Source organism: Papilio machaon, chromosome 14, assembly GCF_912999745.1.
Source record: "Papilio machaon chromosome 14, ilPapMach1.1, whole genome shotgun sequence".
Classification (NCBI taxonomy): Eukaryota; Metazoa; Arthropoda; class Insecta; order Lepidoptera; family Papilionidae; genus Papilio; species Papilio machaon.
In genome coordinates, this window is record NC_059999.1 from 1456130 (window position 1) to 1479215 (window position 23086).

At 35.2% G+C, this 23086-nt stretch overlaps 1 protein-coding gene and 1 pseudogene across 2 annotated transcripts; one reads left to right on the forward strand and one right to left on the reverse strand.

Annotated features, from left to right (window-relative positions):
- The first annotated feature begins 242 nt into the window (after nt 1-242).
- LOC106711961 lies at nt 243-9241 on the forward strand (annotated as a pseudogene).
- Nucleotides 9242-14113: 4872 nt separating this feature from the next.
- LOC106711986 (inhibin beta chain) lies at nt 14114-23050 on the reverse strand. Of its 2 annotated transcripts, none has more exons than XM_045680989.1 (2): nt 23031-23050; nt 14114-15301 (listed from the first exon to the last, which is right to left on the reverse strand). In XM_045680989.1, the coding sequence occupies exon 2, from the start codon at nt 14840-14842 to the stop codon at nt 14114-14116; it is 729 nt and encodes a 242-aa protein (XP_045536945.1). In that variant the 5' UTR covers nt 14843-15301; nt 23031-23050. The 2 variants fall into 2 exon arrangements, with proteins under 2 accessions (XP_045536945.1, XP_014359910.2); XM_014504424.2 differs by lacking the exon at nt 23031-23050 and adding an exon at nt 19205-19296.
- Nucleotides 23051-23086: the final 36 nt, after the last annotated feature.

The window sequence follows — 23086 nt, forward strand, 5'->3', positions numbered from 1 at the left end:
TCATAAAAATAATACAGAACAGATACATGGAAATGCACTCGTTCTATTTTGAACGCGTTTTAACACGGCGTAAAAAAAACCCCTAACTTGCGGTAGGCTCCGAACCCCTCGGTGGGAACGTATGATGAAAAAAAAGCACCCGTGCGATTGCCGGCTAAACCTTTTGGCATTTTGGTTTCTATAGCAACTATTATTATTCACGATGCTTCATTAAATTAAAACAAATCATGATGTAATAAAATAAGAATTATTTTGACGGTTCAAGAACCAATAAAATTTTAAGTAATTTAGCTTTTTAAACCTCTATCAGCAGATCTCAAATTTGTGTAAAATGCTAACGGTCATATTTCGTTTTGGAACTAAACGTTTAAGGTATCTCTTATTGTTTTTTCTTATCCAACGAGATTTATTATGAATCTTACTAATATTATAAATGTGAATGTTTAGATGAATGGATGGATGGATGTTTGTTTGAAGGTATCCCCGGAACGTATCAGAGGATCTCGCTGAAATGTGGCACAGATGTGGATCATAGTCTGGAAGAACACATAGGCTACTTATTATGTTTTTTTTTAAATTCCACGCGGACGGAGTCGCGGGCGACAATTATTTACGATATAAAATTTCCTCTACCTACAATATCAAGGTATCAAAAATATAAAAAAAATAAAATTAAATAAAAAAGCATTTGCATGGCGTGTAAACTGACGCCGGTGTCACTTCACGCTATCGAGTACACTCAATGCTCCACTTATCAGATAAATAAATCCAGAAAAGTGCAAAAGTGCATTGAAGTTCTTGAAAGTCTCGCACTTTTATCTTCACCTCATTTCTTGCGTCTAGTCCTGCAATGAATAGTTGCTAATTAACTATTGTTTAGTTCCATTCTATTATTTATTTGCCATCAGGCTAAGTAGTATGCCATTTTTACTATAGTAATATTTAATTTTAATAGAATACAATTTAAAAAATTATTGTTTCCTTCGTATGATTTTTTTATTCATTAAATTTCATTTATATTTTCAAACACCAGCTATTATATGTATGATTAACTAGCTGTTACCCGCGACTCCGTCCGCGCGGAATAAAAAATAGAAAACGGGGTAAAAATTATCCTATGTCCGTTTCCCGGTTCTAAGCTTATACCAATTTTCAGTCAAATCGATTCAGCCATTCTTGAGTTATAAATAGTGTAACTAACACGAATTTCTTTTATATATATAGATGTTTAAAAGCAAGACTTGGGACCATTATTATTTATATTTTTGTATCAATCAAATGATACTTCTGCTTGTTGATTATTCTTTGCCGGCGTAGCACTGTACACAAAAGCTCTACCGTTTGCTACGAGTTTATACTTGAAGATAATACTTTGTAGGAAAAAGAACACAATAATGTTACGAAAGTAAATTATGTTACAGTGGAATTAAATTAACTAAATGTACTTAATTTCATTAACAAAACAATTAATTTATAGTTAATTTAACAAAAAATTTAAATAACACCAATCAGTTATATTAAATAGGTCTGTGTTTAAATATTTGGTAGACATTGTTTTTTTTTGTTTGGTTATTGCTCTTTCATAACTAGTTCTTAATTATGTTATTGGAAAAAACTATAACTTTTTGTGCTAAACTGTTAAGGTTCGATCCCCGATTTTATAAAAGGAAATTTATAAATATTTAGCCGCTCAGTCAATATATTTCAAATGCCTAAAAGCATCAATATAATTATCATAATAATTTTTAAAAGTTCTTTTTCATACTTAATCTAAACTAAGAGATGGATTTTATAACCAACTAGCTTTTGCCCGCGACTCCGTCCGCGCGGAATAAAAAAAAAAAGAAAAGAAAACGGGGTAAAATTTATCCTATGTCCTTTTCCTGGTTCTAAGCTACCTACCCACCAATTTTCAGCTAAATCGATTCAGCCGTTCTTGAGTTATAAATAGTGTAACTAACACGACTTTCTTTTATATATATAGATTAATGTCAGTGTAGTAGTTAAAAAGTTTACCCAATTGAATGAATATAAAAAATATTTATATTATACCAAAATGCATATCTGTTTTTAAATTCTTTGTGCTAGGGCGGGCGGGGCGCGCCTCACTTATCACGAGCTCAGTGCGCACGGGGCAGTCCACAGTAACGCACGAGGTGAGTTACTTACTTTTTATCTATATATACGTATTTAAATGTATATATTTTGTATTATTATATTAACTTATTTTGAATTACATGCATGTGTTTGTAATATTTAATCATTTTATCTTTGTGTTTTGTTGTCTCTTTGTTATATTTTCATTATTATTATTTTATGAATAGTGATTGAAAAGCTTGTGCTTTTCATTTAATTGATGGTTTTCTGAAGTAAATTTGCCGACTGATTTAATCGATATAGTTTAAATGTAAACATTTTTTCAATCATTTTACTTCCATGTTAGAAATAAATTTAATATTAGGTTGGGGAAAAGTTATCCATTATTTTTAGTTAGAAATAAAACTATAATTGCAATAAATGTAAATTTTATCGAAGTAAAGCTAAAATAAAAGCTTTTAATAATTTTTTTATTGTCGCTATACTTTTATCGATAGTTTTTGATGAAAATCTAGTCTAGACTATGCAAGCTGAATTTTTAACATCGAAAATTTTGTGAACAGAATGGACGATACTAAAATGTCTCCTAATTAGCAGTAAATTTAAAAATTCAGCCGTCTAGTTTGTTTTTTGACATTCCAAATAATATCGTTTAATGAAGCTAAATTTCTTTGTTGACGTTAATTTTTAATACCCTGTAACTCACAAATTAATGTACGAAATAAAGAACAACTAAAGTTTTTTTTAGTGTGAACCTTTATAATGATAATGAGGATAAAATGTAAAATTATATGATCAATATCAATTGATATAAAGACAAATTTGTTCCAATGCTTTATTTAAAAATGTATACATAACATCACCTTACTAGCTCTCTAGTTGTACTGATTGACATCTTATTCGCCTATCATCTGACATGCGCAGTTAGTTTGCAGTTTTCAGACATATCAATCACAACAGCCACCTAAAAATGATCTTTTTTCTCAACTTAATAATATTTGGGAATCAAGCTTAGTTACCTCACACTATTGTAATTAAAAACTTAATCTGAAGTTAGGGTAGTTTCCGGCGGAGACAATAAGCCTACTCTTTATTATATTTGAGACCAGAAAAGTCTATTAAGAATTTATTTACGACGTGTATGCTTTTCTGAAATCAAAAAGAATTTTACTTCTTACTAATATTATAAATGCGAAAGTTTAGATGGATGGATGTTTGTTAGAAGGTATCTCCAGAACGGATTAATGGATCTTGAAGAAATTTGGCACAGATGTAGAACACTAGTAAGCTACTTGTGACGTTTAATTCCGCGCTAACGGAATCGAGGGCGACAACTATTATATTATGTTTCTCCTTAATAGATAACATATTGTAGAAAGGTTTTTGTTTGATTAAAATAAGTATAATATAATTATTCGTTGACCTACATCACGCGCTACTTGACGACGGAACATATATAAATATAAGGAGATTTATAGTTATTTCTAAAGCGTATTTTTTTCATAACTATGAATAAAACTAGCAGTTGCCTACTATAGATATAGTCTATGTCACCCGTGGATAGTGTAGATTCCCAAAAGTGAAAGAATTTTTCAAATCGGTTCAATAGTTTCGGAGCCTGTACATTGCAAACTAATAAACAATCCAATCATTTCTGTTTATAATGTTAGTATAGTTAAGATAGGATTCTTTTACACTTTATTAGATACGGACCTTTCAATGAATATTTATTTATAATCGTTACAAAAAAAGATGGCATCTCAGTGAATTTCCAATGTTGAAATATAGATTTAAAAACATGTTGTCATGTTTCTCAGTCTTTTGGAAATAATAGAGACAACAATATATTTTTGTTGGATGGATGGATGACTGTTTGTTTGAATGTATCTCCAGAACGAGTCAACGGATATTGATGATGGTATGGATATAGAACATAGTCTGGAAGAACACATAGGCTATTTATTATGTTTTTTTTTAATTCCGCGCGGACGGAGTCGCGAGTGACAGCTAGTATATAGCTTTTTTTATTTATATCACATGATCGATCCTAATAATAATAATAGTTTTTTCCATTATTAATGCGGGAATATTTTTAGTAATAAATTCAAAGCGAAGTCTCTAATACTTGGCTGTCACTCATATTAGTGGGGTGACATTGGGGCCGTACTCCCTGGGGAGTTCTCCCTAGGGAGTTGTTAATTGAATTATTGATTTAGCTAGTTCGGTGGCACATTTTTGTTTAGGTTTGCAAGATTTTTAGATTGATTTTACTGAAAATTTATTTTGATAACAGACTGTTGTTCTTTAATAAACTTTGGCGAACCAACTTACAATGAGCAACCAATTTACTAGGGCTATAGGTTAAGAATCGTCCGCCTTTTCATTATATTTTTATTCAACACTCTTGCTTCATTTCAACATTAAATTAAGACACGTAAATATATCTGTATTTACTTTAACCAAGTACTTTCTAAATTGTTAACTAATATAAAAATTTAATACAAATAACAACCTTAACTGAGCAAATGCAACGAACCTTATTACCAGTGTTATTGCGAGAAGATGAGGTGTTTAGTACGACTACAAATTCGTAACGACGCAATAAAACTGACTGCGAGTAAAATTTAATTAAATCGTAGACGTTTTATTAAATAATATTGCGAAATACATACAAATCAATTTCATGATGATAATATCTGCGACTAAACATTATTTACCCTGAACCAGGTATTTGGATAAGGGGAGCATTTTCACGTGTACCGTGAAACACAAAGGCATTATTAAATTCTTCAGTTCATACCGAATGTAAAATTAATTGCTCGTTTTATTTGTTCTATTGAACGATGCGTATTATTCTATTCAATGATTTTAATATTAACTATTTCAAATTAATATTTTTATAAAAAAAATTATTGAATCATGTTAAATAATATACCAAACTTATTACAGTGAAACTTGGTTAAGTGGGACCTGGATAAGTGAGAAACCTCCATAACTGGAACTCATGCTGAGGTCCCAACACTTTGGCACTGAATTACCTCTGTTAGTGGGACGAGGTAAACCTCTATATCTGGGATTTGTTCTTCCGATTTATCATCATAGTTACCTCTATAACTGAGACAGCGAGTAAATTTTATATGCATAAACCTCTGTAACTGAGATAACATTGATTGTTTACTCATTCTTATTCTACCCACAAATTCCACACGTAATTCCAAGTACGTAAGTACAAATTTTGAGCTTCAATTACCTTCAGTTTTAGTTTCGCTTTACTATCATACAGATGTTTATTTGAAAAATGTCAAAACGAAAGCTACAATCGTTATCATTACGTGAAAAACTGAAGTTAATATCCGTTTATGAAAGTGGGAAGACACGCGAAGAAGTTTGTGCCGAATTTAATGTGCCAAAATCTACTCTTTGTAGAATAATTCAGAGTAAACATAAAATTGATTTTTTTTTATTAAAACTCATTTACATACATACCACGTTATTTTATTTAATGATCGCACATATATAACTGAAATAACCTGTATTCTCACCTCTATTAATGGAACCCTCTGTAAATGAGACAGATATTTATTTATACCTGTATATCTGAGACACTGGGTAAGTGGAATACCTCTATAAGTGAAACGACATTGCAGGTCCCTTGATGTCTCACTTAACCAGGTTTCACTGTAAATACATTCCCGCTAAAAATATTACCTTTCTGATTCAGTTGGATAAAATCTTTTTATTCGAAATAAGACAGTTTAAATATTTAAATAATGATTATGTTGAAGTACGATCATTAATTTCAGTAAATAATTTGGTCAGTTACGAAAGAAATTTCCCTTGTTGAAAGCCGACGGGTATTCCATAAAGATCAGCTTAAAGAATGAATTATTTATGACGGGGATTTTTGTATTGAGGCCAGGCCTTAGAATGTCCTTAAATATTGCGAGGAAAGATTCCTTCTAAGATATATTTATTATCGTAACTTACTAAACACAGCTTTCGTAAAGTCGACAGTAAAAATAACTTTGAAATACTAAATACATAAATAATATTAAATCTTTTTGTGTAAGAAAAACATATTTCTTAGCTCTTTAAAATACAAACATTCTAAGGCGTGCTCACCAAAGCTTTATTAAAATCTACAAAGTGGTTTATGAACTCATAGAGGACTAAATACAAACTTTGGTTTTTATCTTTATACTAGCTGTCGCCCGCGACTCCGTCCGCGCAGATTTAAAATAGAACTTATTTAGTAGCTTATGTGTTCTTCCAGACTATGTATTCCAAATTGCATCTAGATCAGTAATTCTGTCATCATCGAGATTAGTAAATCTGTTCATATTTTGTAAGTACATCACATTAATATGCAATAACATAGAATAGGTTATTTATTCTCTAGGGATTGATACACGCCCTTGGATTGTATATTGTCGCTGCCGACCGACCTTGGCCCGATATCCCGGGGATTGCCGCCTTGACGCCTCGCTCCCTAGCCCCCATCTCTAGGTCCCCATCCCTAGGTCCCCCCTTTAGGCCCGGCTCCTTTTATCTATGTCCGCCTAATGGAATTCCTCTGATCAAATTGAAATCCATTTGTTCTTTGTTGTGAAGTTTAATACCGATGTCCGTTCATAGCTCTATATACCTTTGAGGATTTTTTTCGACTGAAATGATTTGTTATTGATGCATTCTTTCAAGTTTATTTACACTTTTGTTTTCTTAACTTGTGATATATATATATTGCTAGTAACAATTGTATTGTATTATTTGTTTTTTTTTATTTAAAGGAATGTGCTTAGTTTCTATGATTGTTGTCATAAATGTCTTCAAATAATTCTTTAAATATTTCAGTTTATAAGTAATAATAAGAAAAAACGGAACATAGGTAGTTAATTCATTCGTAGTTATCAGAGTAAGCTTTAAGTAAGAACCTTTCATAATATTTGATATCAACTTTGAACAATTTGAGAAGTTGAGAGTACAAGGTGGCAAACGAGCAAGCGTCCACATGAATTCGCCGAAATGGCGAAGCGACCGCTGCTCACAAACATTCGCAATTGCAGATGTGTTGCCTACTGAGGGTAGTCGACGAAGGAAACGCACAAAAAGAAAATAATTTACCTTCCTATGCATCTCCTCCTCCATCAAATCCACCTCCTAAGAAGACTAAACTAAGACTAAAGAAAGAGGACTAAAATTAGGCCTCCGGCATCATACTCATCAGACGAAACGCGGAATTACTTCCACTTGACGCCTGTCTTCTGTGAGGTCGTGGTATTTCACTGAGCGAGGCCAATTCGTGCAACTGATTTTGTTGTTGCTGACTTCTACCACTGTTAAAGCTCTTTATATTCATAATGAATAATTGACTAAGGTATATTACATTATTTACAATACTAAATTTCCGTCATTCATCAAAACTAAGAACAATAATGTATTTCTAATCAAAAGTTCTATCGTAATATTTACTAGAAATATTATTAATTTTAATTTAAACGATTAATAAAAAAAAACTACTAACCCTCCAAAATGTCGTAAGATGCATCATGTACAATATTTTTAATCGAAATTACGAATATATATAACGTGTTTTAGCTAGTAGATTTCTATGTCAATTATCTTTGTAACAAAAACGTAACGAATCTGTCTGCCATTTCTTTAACTTTTTTGCTAGCATTACAGCCACTCCACTCCATGTGTTAAATCTATTAACTCCATATTCCAGGTATGGCGAACTTCGTAAGGATTACTAGTGAGATGGGCGAGGCTGTACTGCAACACTTGAGAGACAGCTTCTTTGCTGATGAGCCTCTCAACAAGGCGGTGGGACTTTGCGAGCGCGGTCAGCCGCACGCCGCGCTCGAGCGACTGTGCACAGCTACTATAGCTGACGGACTATCAATAGCTGCTATGCAAGGAGACACGGTAATAATCACTTGCTACTGTTCTTCGTCAGCTATTAGTCGCCCAGTCTACTTGGCCTTTTTGATCGCTGTCCATCCCAATAGATAAGTTTGTTCAAATTATAAAAAGAAATATCGTAATTATCTATGTAAAAACTCCAAAATTAACATAATTTCTCATTTAATTCCAGGTGCTCGGCGTAGCTCTCAATGGCATCTTATGACCCGGAGACATAGAGCAGTCTATAGAGAAGATACAGCAATCATCGGACGAGAAGTACAACAAGATATTTACTATCCTCTACACTGTGAGTAGGGATCTGAACCTCTTCAGCACGTACCAAGTGGATCGTATACTGGAGTGTAGAATTATCTCAGTGTCGAATGCGGCGCGCGGCAAAGGACTGGCCAAGGAATTGATGAAGCGAAGTATCGATGTTGCAAAGGAAAAACAGTTTAAGGTTTGATTTGATATTACTGATTTATCAATGTTTTTATTTGCAGGGGAGGAATAAAAAAAAAACGGATGTAAGAAGTGGAAATAATAGGAAGGCGCTTGTGACACTTTAAACATAATCCTCTTTCTCCTCCCACCCTTTTCTTATAAGGAACTGATGGTATAGGGAAGTGGATTTTATGGAGTAAGGGACGCATTGGAAGGCGAAATATTTTCTTTCAGTGCGTCTACTCCTCCCTCGATTAAAGGCAACGCATCTGCGATTGCGGATGTCTATGGGCAGCGGTCACTTCGCTATTTCGGCGTATTCAGTTGGCCGCGTATTCATCTGTCACTTTATCTAATACTATATAAAATTCTCGTGTCACAGTTTTCGTTCCCGTACTCCTCCGAAACGGCTTGACCGATTCTCATGAAATTTTGTGAGCATATTCAGTAGGTCTGAGAATCGGCCAACATCTATTTTTCATTTTTTTTATAACTGTTCGCGGACGGAGTCGCGGGCGACAGCTAGTAATATATAAAAAAGCACATTCACTTGCTGCGATCAACTAATCAAATAATTCCTTTCAGTTGTTCAAAGTGGACGCGACAGGCGCGTACTCGCAGCGCATCTGTAGCTCGCTGGGTCTGCGTACATTGCGGCGTGTGTGTTACGCGGACTACTGCGGGGCGGACGGCCGGCCTGTATTCAACGTGCCGCCGCCTCACGACGCACTCGCCGTTATGGCGTTGGAGTTACCGTAGTATGATAGAAAACATGATTATCTTACGATTTGTAGTAACATCTGTATTAATATATTTCCATCCCTATCATTATACTTGAAAAAACAGATAATGTTACAATTTATCATAATATATCTATATATATAAAAGAAAGTCGTGTTAGTTACACTATTTATAACTCAAGATCGGTCGAACTGATTTAGCTGAAAATTGATGGGGAGGTAGCTTAGAACTAGGAGACGGACATAGGAACTTTTTTATCTTGTGTGCATTTTTTTTTATTCCGCGCGGATGGAGTCGCGGGTAAAAGCTAGTATGTTATAATTGAAATTAACGGTTAAATTCGACTGACGAATACATTAATACATATTGTCTTTGTTTTGTCAAAGAAGGAAGAGACGACAATTGTGATTAGTGTTATAATGCCATCTCTCTCATCTTCTTTGAATCAAACAGAGATAACATTATTACATGTGTTGCTATTATATTCTTGGTTCAATTAAACATTGTTGCTTCCTAAAATTTTTGACGCAAGCTTAGAAAGTGATTAAATTAAAATGACATTTTCTGAACTATATTGTGTTTAAACATATGGACTTTTTAAATTATTTAATATTCGTCGCATTATGTATTAATGTAATGTTATATAAATTGAGAAGTATAAGTTCTAATTACAGAATTTATTTTTATAATAATTTTATTAATATTTAACGCACATTATAGGTTATTGTATTCAGAAATTATTATTTATATTCATATCAGGGCTTACATTAAGATTGTGTTAATGCCAAATATAAAAATAATTAACTTGATTTCATCGTAACATTAAATTTAAATATAACTACTGAAACAAATATAGTATGAATATAAAGTACATAAGAATATTTCGATGGATCCTATATAAGGGCCAAAATAACAAATTGATGATTTTTAATTTTTTATGTTAAAAACCATCTCTTAGTTTGGTTAACAATACCACTAAACAAAATACACATTTACAGGTTTAAATGTTATTTTTTGTTGAAGTAAAACGGTTGAAACTTTGAGAGCCTCTTTTGAAAAGTTGTCAATTTGCACATTGGCCCTTATTTGTAGGAGCCATCGATTTGATGTTTATGTAAGGTTGTTTAGATGTTCTATTAGATGAACTATATAATGTTTATGTACGTTTTACAATGTATTAACTAATGTTTTATATATGTTTACTCTTTACAACCTTCTTAGAACGTAGATGTAGAGATGTTTCCTGCATATATGTATACTATCGCTATAAACTATGTCTATATAAGATTCTTTATGTAGTATTGTTGATAAATATATATGAATTATTACAAATAAAGTTTACCTCCTAAAGTTACAATATTTTTTATCTTAATTTTTTTATTTAACACTGGCACGTATTAGAAAATCTATCTGTATATATAAAAGAAAGTCGTGTTAGTTACACTATTTATAACTCAAGAACGACTGAATCGATTTGACTGAAAATTGGTGGGCAGGTAGCTTAGAACCAGGAAACGGACATAGGATAATTTTTACCCCGTTTTCTATTTTTTATTCCGCGCGGACGGAGTCGCGGGTAAAAGCTAGTCTCTAATAAAGTATGTTAATTATTTTCAAATAAGTATTTCTCATTTGTTATTTGATTGAATATGGATTATTTGAAAGAGGATATGTGTAAGAAGGATGTGAAATTCAGATACGATGGCTAATAGAGATGTATGGTAGAGTAGTACTGTGCCAACACTACGTAGGTAAAAAGGGCAGGTTGATGATGATTTTTTATTTGCTCTCTATCACCAAAGAGATATGAATGTCTGAAGACGCGAAAAAGATGCATAAGATCATCTTACTAATGTTATAAATGTGAATGTTTAGATGGATGGATGGATGTTTGTTTGAAGGTATCTCCAGAACGGCTCAACGGGGCTCAATGAAATTTGGCATAAATATAGAACATAGTCTAGAAAGACCCATAGGTAACTTATCAAGTTTTTTTTAATTTCGCGCAGACGGAGTCGCGAGCTAGTTTCAACTAAATTTTAAGTTGAATTTTTTAATTTTTGAGAAACAAATGAAACATTGCCTACAGTAATTAGAAATTTTCAATCATGTTTTATTAAAAACATACTAGATGGCGTAATATCATTAAAAAGAATCAATAGATGGCATTAAAATAGAAAATTTAATGTGTACTAATTCTGTGGTCTTCCCGTTAGTTAATTGTTGTACAATAATTTGTGTGAATACTCGCAGTACATAAGGAAAAGAAACACTTAATAAACTTAACCTGCTGGTGCTTTTGACAGAGAAGATATGCTGTGGAAACGCATGACTTCTCACTTCACGGATGTTGAACTTTTCAAGCTTGAAAAATTTGCGACTTGCATAAACATTTTTAAAGAGCATTAAAAAGCAACCCAACTGAACAAATAAAAGTATCTTTGTTTAGTTTTTAATGAGAGATTAATTTATTGGAACTACATTAAGGGACGTCCTATTGGCAATTAAGCAATTCTGACTTCGATGACGTTCAAAGCAGCAAGCAAGAAGTAGACAGCAAAGTAGACTTAATTTTATAAAGTGACTCTTAAAATAAAAAAAAAAATAACGAAGACTTCATACTGATAATCAGGTTAAATAAGCCGCAAAATTAAATCTAAAATAATAAAATACTAGTCTAGACTCCAGTATACTGAGTTAACAAAATAATTTGGCAACGTATAATGCCACTCGGCGACTGCGGCTGCGGTCGAAGACGCACGTATGAATTCTCTCAGGCTCACGTACTCTCTGTTTGACGATATTCAATACCAAAGAATTCGTCTGCCAAGTCTATGTTCCTTTAAAACGGATAAACATTCCTTTTGATATTTAAAAGTATTCTTTCTTTTTTATAAAATCTTTTTAACGAGTAATTTTATTTCAGTGTAGTATTTCGTTATTTTTTACATGTACAGTTAATCCATCAACCTCGAAGTTTGGATAAAAAAAAACTTCTGGTCACTTATGGTCTCTTATAGTCTAAATCATCCAACATTGAGTAGATTACAGGTTATATTGTAGACGGACTATTTATGCTGCAGTTGTACCAGTAAAATTCTCTAAATATCTCTAATAAAAATGATAAAAAAATGTTTCAAGTTAAAGAAAATGTTTTGCAAGGGTTAGGTGAGGGCAGGTCGAAGGGTCGGCTAAAATTAGCTCGCGATGCCGCCCGTGAATTATTTACTGCAGCGGATCGAATGCACGTCACCACGGAAACCAACCGGCCATCATGCAACCACCATGTTGACATTGTCATTGCAAATCTAATGCTGTATCATACAGATAGAGGAATATTAACATTTACCCGACTGGTAGAAGGGTAACAGTATTTATTACTGTTCCATTGTAATCTGTAAACTAAAAGGTTGAGTCTATTTTGATAAATTATACGTCTGTATGTGACTTACACAGTTGTATGTACGGTTTATCTTCTTGGGCTTATTTTTATTAAAACTTCTACTTCAGAGCACAATATTTGTAATTCATAATTTTTCCGATACTTTATTTCATCCAATACATCATCATTTCTAACGTTTTTGAAAAATGGGTGATTGTGAATTTGTTGTAAATTTAATTAGTTCGTATAAGTTATGTTGTATGTAATAATTTGTCTAATTAATAAATAATGTCGAACATTCGTAACTAGGCTGTCGTCGTGTAGGCGTTTTATTATTCGAGGTTATACGTCAATTCTTTTATTCGTATTGCTGTACGCAAACGAAAGCTCGTAAAATGTACGATTGTCTGATATGATCGTGTGGGTGGCAGAGGTAAGTAATGTTTAATTAATGAACTGTTTAATGCACAGTGTTTATGTTTCTTTTTAACGACATCAAAAGATAGAGGGGATAGAGTGAAGATAGAGTGGGATTGCTAGAACTCGTCACTATAGACATTTGTAACTGATTCGCCTTACCAGTTTATTTAAAAACCAGCTGTCGCTCGCGACTATGTCCACGCGGTATTATAAACTTAAAATAAGTAGTCTATGCGTTCTTCCAGACTATGATCTACATCTGTGCCAAATTTCATGAAGATTAGTTGAGCCGTTCTACAGATATTTAAACAAACATTCATCCATATAAAAACACATATCTAAACTTTCATTTATAATATTAGTAAGTTGAAAAATTGTGTTTTTTTCTGCTCGTAATTTATTTAGTTTTATTTCGAAATTTATTATTGGCTTAATTGCAATTTTTTTATGTGAGATGTTTGTATGAAATTAAAATTTCACTCATTTATATTGATTCAGTTATTATTGCATTCGTAGTACGTTGCTGCGTAGCGGGACTATCTAGCCGGTTCTACGTGGCAATGCTACGCGTTACGCAGCACACCATTCGTAAGCTGCGCTTTGCGCTTGGCAGAGTGTTACTCCGAAATGGCGGTCAGTTTGGCAAACAAAACTATGTATCATTTCAAATTATGTTTTTTATTATATTCTTATGGATATTTAATATACATACAATGATATTTAAAGGATCAGATATCAAAATTTAACGGCAACATTATATTTAAGTACTTTATTGTTTATATGTTAAAATATTTATTTAGAAGGATATACAAAGTAAAATATTCTGTAATAATTATGAAAAAGTTGATTTATTATTAATATAATTATAATAATTATTATAATACAGTTTACAATAATTACAAGCGATCACCAAACGGGGTGAAACAAAACGGCGTATTAACTGAGCGGGCGGCCGCGGCGGCGCGCTCAGCCGGCACCGGCGCGAGCCACTGGGCAACCTTACACCGGTCCTGAATAATTATTTATAAACGATACGACGAGTCGGAGTAAATCTGAGTCGAGAGCGGCGGAAGCGGGCGGCGGGCGGCGTGCGGCGGCGGGCGGCGCGGCAGGCGGCGCAGGGGGCTACGGGCAGTCGCACTCCTCAACCACCATCTCGGGCAGGTCGCGCTTGATGATGTTGGAGTCAGCGCCGAAATAGATGAGCGAGAGCGCGGAGAAGCGCACGGGCGCGCAGCAGGCGGCGCGCTCCAGCCGCGCGGCCTCCACCACCTGCGCGTGGTAGTTCAGGAAGGGCGCGCACGCGCCGCGGCAGTAGTTCGCATAATAGCCCTCGGGCGCTACGATCCAGTCGTCCCAGCCCAGCGCCCGGAAGCTCACGTAATATGTCTGCCGGCAACAACGGCCGCGTGCCGCCGCGTCGCAATCGAGCGCGCGTCGTCTGCGGGCGGCGCGCGCGGCCAGCGTGAGGCGCAGCAGCGGGCGCGCCGCCGCCGCGCCGCCCAGCCGCAGCCGCACGCGCCCGGCGCACCCGCTGCAGTCGAGCAACAGGCGCAGGGGAGCACGCGCGCCCCGCGCCGCCCACTGCCGCGCAGCGCGCGTCACGTCCAGTCGCTGCCACGCGCGTCCTGCGCCACGTGCCGCGCCCGCCAGCGGACCGACGCGCGTCTCGCTGCCGTTGCCCGCTACAGTGAAGGCCCAGAGTGTGAAGCGCGGCCGTCGAGAGCGCACCTCTGCGCGCACCAGTAGCTCGGCGCGCGCCACCGCCAACCCTTGCTCCGACTCCGCCTCATGGCCCAGCCGGAACTCGATTAGACGCTGCCCATTCAGCGTCTCTCCTGCGACAGATATCATAGATATAATTTAATGTTACCGCCAGACCACAGTCCCACAATATGTGTAGTGGTACTTTGGTCTTTCCCAGTTTCAGACAGCTTATCGTCTACCTACGAGGTACGGCGAAATGACTCGTGTGAACCGACAATCACGACGTCAGCGAGAGGGATGTTACTAGGCTATGCGGGGTGCGCGCGGTGGGCGTCCGTGGCTGCAGACTCCGCGTGCGCGGCCGTCGTAGTCGCTCGGCTTTGGGCTGAACCGCTCGAGCGACCACGAGGGGTCACGTTTGCGGTGGCCGTGCACACGCCCGCTTCATCATTCAACAAATACCTAATGCAATGGAAACATCATGATCATCGGTTTCTAAAATAAAAAATTGTTCAGTTTAAAACTTATGATCCGTTGTTAAATAATCCAGTGAGGGACGTATGCTGCTTCGTAGTACGGGCAGTCTCCTTCCCAGATCCTCAACATCTGTGGAAAAAACGTGTAATGTCAATTTATTTTTGAACACAATACGTTAAGATTACATGATTAAACTCACCAACTACTGCGCCAACATTAATCAAATAATAATTTTGCCACAAATTAAAAAGATTGCAAACAACTTTAAGTAATTGCTATAAAGCTTCGTTCGATCGATCGGGAACGCAGTCACAAGGGCAAGTCTTTTGACCATCAAACGTTCGCTCTAACAGTGTGTATGCAACTTTATATGTACATGTGAAGTTGGACGCGGACTGCGACTGATCGAGTGTTATTGCGACTTTTTATTTTTGCCATCATTCTGTATAACTAAACTCCAGTCTCCAAACTGTCTATGCGATTACCAAATCAACAAACGACGCACTAACCAGATGGTAAAAACGTAAAACAAATAGTAGAACAGGCTTTCAGACGTATTATTTTTGAAATAAAACTATCATATGTAAATTAAATTCTTAGAAAAATTCAGTGTGTACTAGCCCTTAACCGCAAAACGTCAGGCGATAACGCCGACACTTAGTAAATGGACTTAACCATGATCATTGCAGACTGGACACGCGACGCCGCGCTGATACCACTAGGTTTGCGCCTTATGGAATGTGTGCCGCAAAATTAATGCATCCAGGTCAACTTAGGTGTTTTATAAACATAATTAAACTTATAATTTTCTGTTTACATAATCGTTAATGCATTTCACAAATCAAAGAAGGTACTTGAAAGTTTTTCAACATTTATTTCGTTTCGTCAAAGCACATCAATAATATTAGAGGGATAATCTGGTCAAACAAAACAAAAAATCGTGACGAATGGAAGCTGGAAGACATCTGTTTGACAAGACAACTAACAAAGGTGAATAAATAAAATATGTTTTATATTTACTTTCTGTTGTTAAAGGTTATTGATTAATATGATTTAATTTCTAGAGCCATTGACCTCTTAAACAATCATAATAACTTAATAATAGAATCCACCTAAAGTGCGGGATTGTTTATTTTAAACATAACAAACGGTATGAATTTTTGAAGAACTGAAATTGTATCTTTAAGCTTAGAAACATTACATTGAATTAATTTATTCCTTAATATATTTGGCGTCATTCGGTATTGTACGCAATAAATGTCGATAATGTACGTAACATGGCAGATCTAGGTTCCGTACTCACATAGGCCTCACTCACATGTCTTCTAGACGAAATAAATGACACGCATTTACTAACTTGGACATATTTAGTAATATTGTTTCTACTTGAATGACAAGAGTGTAATGTTTTTCAAGCATATGTAAGTTTTTTTATAAGTATCTGGGTTTTTGATAGTGGTTTTGGATTGGCATGCTTCATCGGGATCCCAGTCAGATTCCCTGGGAAGCTCTGGAGTGGATTCAGCTTGGAACAAGAAGACGTGGTCGTCCTAAACAAAATTGGTGGCGTTCAGTGGCAGCCGACATGAAGACAATCGAGTGACATGGCCCGAGACCAAACGCAGAGCCCAAAATAGAGCGAGCTGGCTGCGCACTGTGGACACCCTTTGCCCCACTACGGGGACATAGGAAGGAAGTTAAGTAAGTCATCTGGGTTTGAATCTAATGGTATTTCTTGAATGAGAACCTAACCTAAACGGCTGAACCAATTTTGACAAATGAACTTTCATTAGATTACCAAATAATTTTTATATTAGTACGATTCTTTAGGTAACTTTTTAGTCGATAATACGAAATAAACGTATTTTATTTGACAGAAGGGTAATGTATTCGCGGGTTACAATATAAAATTACTTAAGTTTGACTTAGAAGGGTTCTTAGCAGTGTGTAAGTAATGTAAAAAGGGATTAAAGGTCTGTGTTAACTGACTCCTTAGTGTTAAAAGGAAACCTTAAAAAATACTCTCTTTTCTGAAGGAAAAACGAATATGACTGGATGGATCTCTGGGACAGTTAAAATTCTTAAACAGCTGAAATTCGCAATCTTCAAAATAAGTACATGCTGATATAATAAATTACAGAAGAAAATTAGAAAAAAAACAGCTGTAGAGAAATTAAAAAGTATGTTATGAGGAGGGAAGAATCTATAATGGTATAATATGGTATGGTATGGTATACAATAGAGCGTCGGTGGCTCAGGGGTTAAGCACTTGACTTGCAATCTGCAGGTCCTGGGTTCGAATCCCGCCATGTACCAATGTGTTTTTCGATTTTCGATTTACATATGTACATTTATCCGACGTTCTTACGGTGAAGGAAAACATCGTGATGCAACCTGCACATATCTGAGAATAAATTCAATGATATGTGTGAAGTCAACCCGCACTCGGCCAGCGTGGTTGACTATGGCCTAGTCAGCCCTAACTTGGGGTAGGCTCCGAGCCCCTCGGTGGGGACGTATAGTGAGCTGATGATGATGATTCTTTTACAAAGTTTACGTTTTGATTTGGACCAGCGTGTTATTGCGTGTTGCCTGTCATACTATAGCGTATATGCCCGTAGATTTAGATTTAAGAAATATTATCCAGTATTCAGTCAGAAGTCGCGACTTTGTTAGCAACTATGAATGTTAATAACGTAACATCACGCGAAAATTATTAGCAAAGTTCGTGTAACAAATATAATTATTTTTTATACTTTTGTTATAAAATTATTCAAAGCCAAATGTCGACGTGGAATCGATCTCATGTTCGTACTACAAATTCTTATGCTTTATTTACATAATACTAGCGTCGCCCGCGACTCCGTCCGCGCGCAGTTAAAAAATGGGGGGGTATGAAAAATAGATGTTGGCCGATTCTCAGACCTACTGAATATGCTCACAAAATTTCATGAGAATCGGTCGAGCCGTTTCGGAGGAGTACGGTGACGAAAACTGTGACACGAGAATTTTATATATTAGATGAAACCTTCAAATACTAAATAGTATAAAATATTGTCACTTCATTATCACAATACGTATTTGTATTAATGTTTCGGCAATGCAAACATTATTTTTACTTACGATGCCGCTAACATGATCAACATATAACTTTGTATAATCAAGGGCGACCCCTGCAAACATTGCTAGTGAATTATGCCTCATAAACCTTCGATTAACTTCAATGTTATTTATCTATCTCCGGCTCAAGTAATTTGGCACAGATGAGGCTACTTATTGAGTTTTTTTTAATTCCGCATGGACGGAGGCGACAGCTAGTCTTACATATAAGAAAATGATATAAAGCTAGAAATCCATAAGTTGCATTTCTATGATTTACTTAAGTATGTAAGGTTGCAAAAACGAAAAGATTTTGAATAACCATGAGTTAAGAATAATAATTTACAACAGGAAGAAATTGTATTAAATAATATTTGTTACGCTACTTGTTCTTTTGTAGTATGCTAGTAGATAAGTATCTTATGTAAATTTCTAAGTGGATAGGATTTTTTAAAATTCAGATACGTTCAAATATTACTAAACCAATTTTAACGTGTTTTCTAATGATCAGTTTAAATTATAATAAAATATTGAAAAATTTCAACACAATTAAAGTGAAGAAATACTAAACGACTTCTGATACGATTAATTTTATCTAATTAATTTTAGTTACGTGTAAAAGAATAGGTAGATCTTGTTGCATAAAACCTAAATAAAGCCAAGGTTACTCTATCGTAGGTAACGTAGATATGTATTAAATTAAAATGTACGTGTATGTTAATATGCAAGATATACAATTTAGCAATTTCCTAAAAGCAGTCATATAATCGTTAGCCAAGCCTAGACTTTCACGATAACCTCACTCATAAAACACTTTGAAAATTAAATATCAATTCTACGAAATTTAATACTCAATAAAAAACTAAAACGTAATGAAAACTGTATTTAAAGGTAACTTTTTAAAATAATATTGTTAAACAAATCACTTCTTACCTTAACATCAAGTTGGAAAATTTGTGTCGAGATTTTCACGTAAAAAGTTGTTCATTTGTTCGAAGTAGCGTGCAACCCTCGCTCCAAGGGTTGCGGATCGCGACTGGCTCGACTCAGGAAACTACCATCCTTTATATACACAGTCGGGGGTAAGTTTTTCTTTAGTCGTGATTCAGTTTGGGAAAACAGAGGGGTGGGATGTCCGGATGACGTTACGAAAGCGGTCTTTTTTTGGCGACGTTTCAAATTCTTACAATTTCTATACTGGCAACTGATATGAATTTTAATATACCATGGAATAAATAAATGATCTATATTAATAGATAATTTTCTTCAGTTTAACTTAAACACAAACGGTTTTCAGTCAATGAATAACTTGTAATGTTTCTTCTTATTTTTTTTAAATAAATTAATTTTTCGCTTGTAAATATATTTGTGTGTATGTTACAGCGTACTATAAAGGTTACTTCTCGTAATTGCAGTCTTAAGTATATTATGTGAAATAGGAATAAATTCTAAGGTGCATTATTCGATAAGGAATAAAAATAATAAAAAAAAAGTATTTACTTAATTTATCTAAAGCTAGCTTTTACCCGAGACTCCGTCCGCGCGGAATAAAAAATAGAAAAATTATCCTATGTCCGTTTCCTGGTTCTAAGCTACCTGCCCACCAATTTTCAGTCCAATCGATTCAGCCGTTCTTGAGTTATAAATGGTGTAACTAACACGACTTTCATTTATATATATATATATAGATAATACGAATATATAATTGATTGTGTTATATGTAATTATTTTTAAAGTAACAAATACATAACCTTATACCACACCACATATATACTTAAGAGTGTGAACATTATAACACACTAACATAACAAAGATAGCAACATTAATATAAAGATCTAAAAATGGCCATATTATATTCCAAAGGTCGAAGCATCAAGGTTTTTTAGAATGAATGATGAACACACGCCATAAAAAGCAGTAGACCTTCGATATACGTGTATTCTACAATTGTGTGTCGAAGAATACCTACCACTAGTATGCTTAATCGCAAATGATACGACTAAAGGTCTATATATCGAAGAATACCTGCCATTAGTATACTTAATCACAAACTATTCGAGTTGAGGTCAACGACCGCACATATAATTTATTACACCATGTCAACCTTTGCTGGAATGTGAAATACTAAATTATTTTAAGGGTACATACACACTGGCCCAATTCAAAATCGAACTCAGTTAGAAAATAGAATAAATTTAACAGAGTTCTTGAGTCTTATATTTTCTTATCATTCCTTATTAATTTTTATAAACGTTTATTATTATTTTTTATATCATAAGGTGGCAAACGAGTAAACGGCCACCTTGATTCGCCGCAATAGCGAGGCGACCGTTGCCCATAGACATCCGCAAATGCAGATGCGTTGTCAAACTTTGATCAACGGAGAAGGGGACGCACAGAAAGAGAATATTTCTCCTTCCTATGCGCCCTCTTCCGCCAAATCCACTTCCCCTTCCCATCCTTTCCTAATAAGAAAAGGGTGGGAAGGGAAAGAGGTCTAAAATTAGGCCTCCGGTACCACACTCATCAGACGAAACGCGGAATTGCTTCCACTTCACGCCTGTCTTCTGTGTGGTCATGGTATTTCACCGGTCGACCCGGCCAATTCGTGCACCCAACAAATAGTGTTATTGCGGGATCTACCACTGTCAAATGTTAATTAAAAATTATGAATCAAATAATCTCCAACTTTAACTTAAACTAAAATATATAACTTCAAAAGTATGTTAAGAAGACTTAAGAAAATGAAAAAAATTGTGGATATAAACAAATAGATGTTTTCTCTGTTCTGGTTTAAACTTATATAATAAAAATGATGAAATTGAGCGTACAGTGTGTGTACACCTTTATTACAACTTTTCCGGTTAAAATTTTTCAAGGTCACAAAATTCCTATAAAGTCAAATGTTAAACAGTTTTCGTACAAATTAAAGCACGCATTAGCATATTTAGTGCTTAATATTACTAAAGCTGTGGAGAAATATGTATTAGAATTTCATATTTTTAGATTACAGGAAATATAACATAAACCTTGACCTAACATAATCTTACTAATATTATAAATGGGTAAGTTTAGATGGATGGATGTTTGTTTGAAGGTATCTCCGTAACGGCTCAACGGATTTTGATGAAATGTATAACATAATCTAGAAGAACACATAGGCTACTTATTAAGTTTTTTTTTATTCCGCGCGGACGGAGTGACAACATTTTTATGAACAACCTGGTAAGACGAGTCATTGTCAAATGTCTCACTCATTAAGTTTCTTTAATTCCGCGCAGATGTAGTCGTGGCGACTGCTTCTGTAACCTTGAAGATGTAATGCATACAAGACACAATTTGGCCAATTCATCTTTAACTTGTCCAAAATGGCGGTTGAACAAACTATGTTCAGACGCTGTTAAGTCAATATAACTAAATATTAACCTCGCATACCATTTTAACTTCCTTGGTTTGTGGGACCAAAATCTCTGTATAAAACATATCGCCATCCCTCTCATTATCTTTGACAAAACAGAGATAACAATATGTTTTATACAGGGTTTTTGGTCTCGGGAACAATCGATTAGAACGTATATTACGTTTGGATTAAATTATTTTAAAATTCTGCATAATCTTGCTATTTCTTTGATGTTTTATTAAAGCGTCACTAAGTGTATATTTATCAAACTAAACCTATACTAAAAGGACCCTAAGTGGGACGATATCGATTCTAAATGCAGTAAATGTAATTTACATTTATACTTTATAATAACACAACGAAGGACCATAAATTGCTCAGCACGTGTAGAATCAATCATCCGCAAACCTCAGCGACTGACACCGGAAGTTAAAGCGGTGAAGGTTGCGCTACATGATTCAATTATAACTTATTTTACTCTAAGTTGAGAAATTTACAACATAAGTTATCAATTTAATGAGCTGAGATTAATTGCCATAGTAATAGTCGAAAAATTGTCACTAATAGCTCACTTAGTATGTGATATAATTTTAAAGTTTTTGACTATATATTGCAAGTCGGGAACATTTAACTGAATGTGACGCGTTTATTAAGTTATTTATCTGTGCTAAAAAGTGACATGAATATATTGAATGGGCATAAGTTGGCTGGTCCAGGAGACAGGGAGAGCCGGCGCCGGGCGGGCGCGAGCTGCGAGCTGTGAATTGTCGGATTGGCGATCGATGGCCCTGCGAGACACCACGGCGCCGCTTGCGTCGACAAACTTACAACATACAATGGTATGTAGCTGTATTGGGATTTATATTTTTTCTTTTCCTGAACTTTAAATTTTGTTGCCTGCAGACATTTGTAATTAGTTGATGGTAGCAAATACGTTGTGTAACTTTATAATTTTTTAATAATAATGGAAAGAGAAAAAGGACTGGAATTTGATCATTTTATTTGACCAAAATTGACAATAGTGGTTTATAACCATTAAAATTATATTCCGACACTAGCTGTCGCCCGCGACTCCGTCCGCGCGCACTTAAAAAAAAAATGAAAAATAGATGTTGGCCGATTCTCAGACCTACTGAATATGCTCACAAAATTTCATGAAAATCGGTCAAGCCGTTTCGGAGGAGTACGGGAACGAAAACTGTGACACGAGAATTTTATATATTAGATAATCTGACCCAGAAAACATAAGTCAAAATAAATTATTATTCTAGCGCCCCCGTGTCAACGTATAAAAAGTGCCATAAGATTTAAAATTTATAAAAACAATCATCTGTCTAAAATAATAAAGCAGCTACATACGTTAGCGCGCGGTGCACGCGGCGCCCGCCGGCCCGTCTGCAACAACAGTAAACAGT

Excerpts from the sequence above, each read along its gene's own strand:
- LOC106711986 (XM_045680989.1), bottom strand. The coding sequence starts at position 14,842 with ATGATATCTGTCGCAGGAGAGACGCTGAATGGGCAGCGTCTAATCGAG.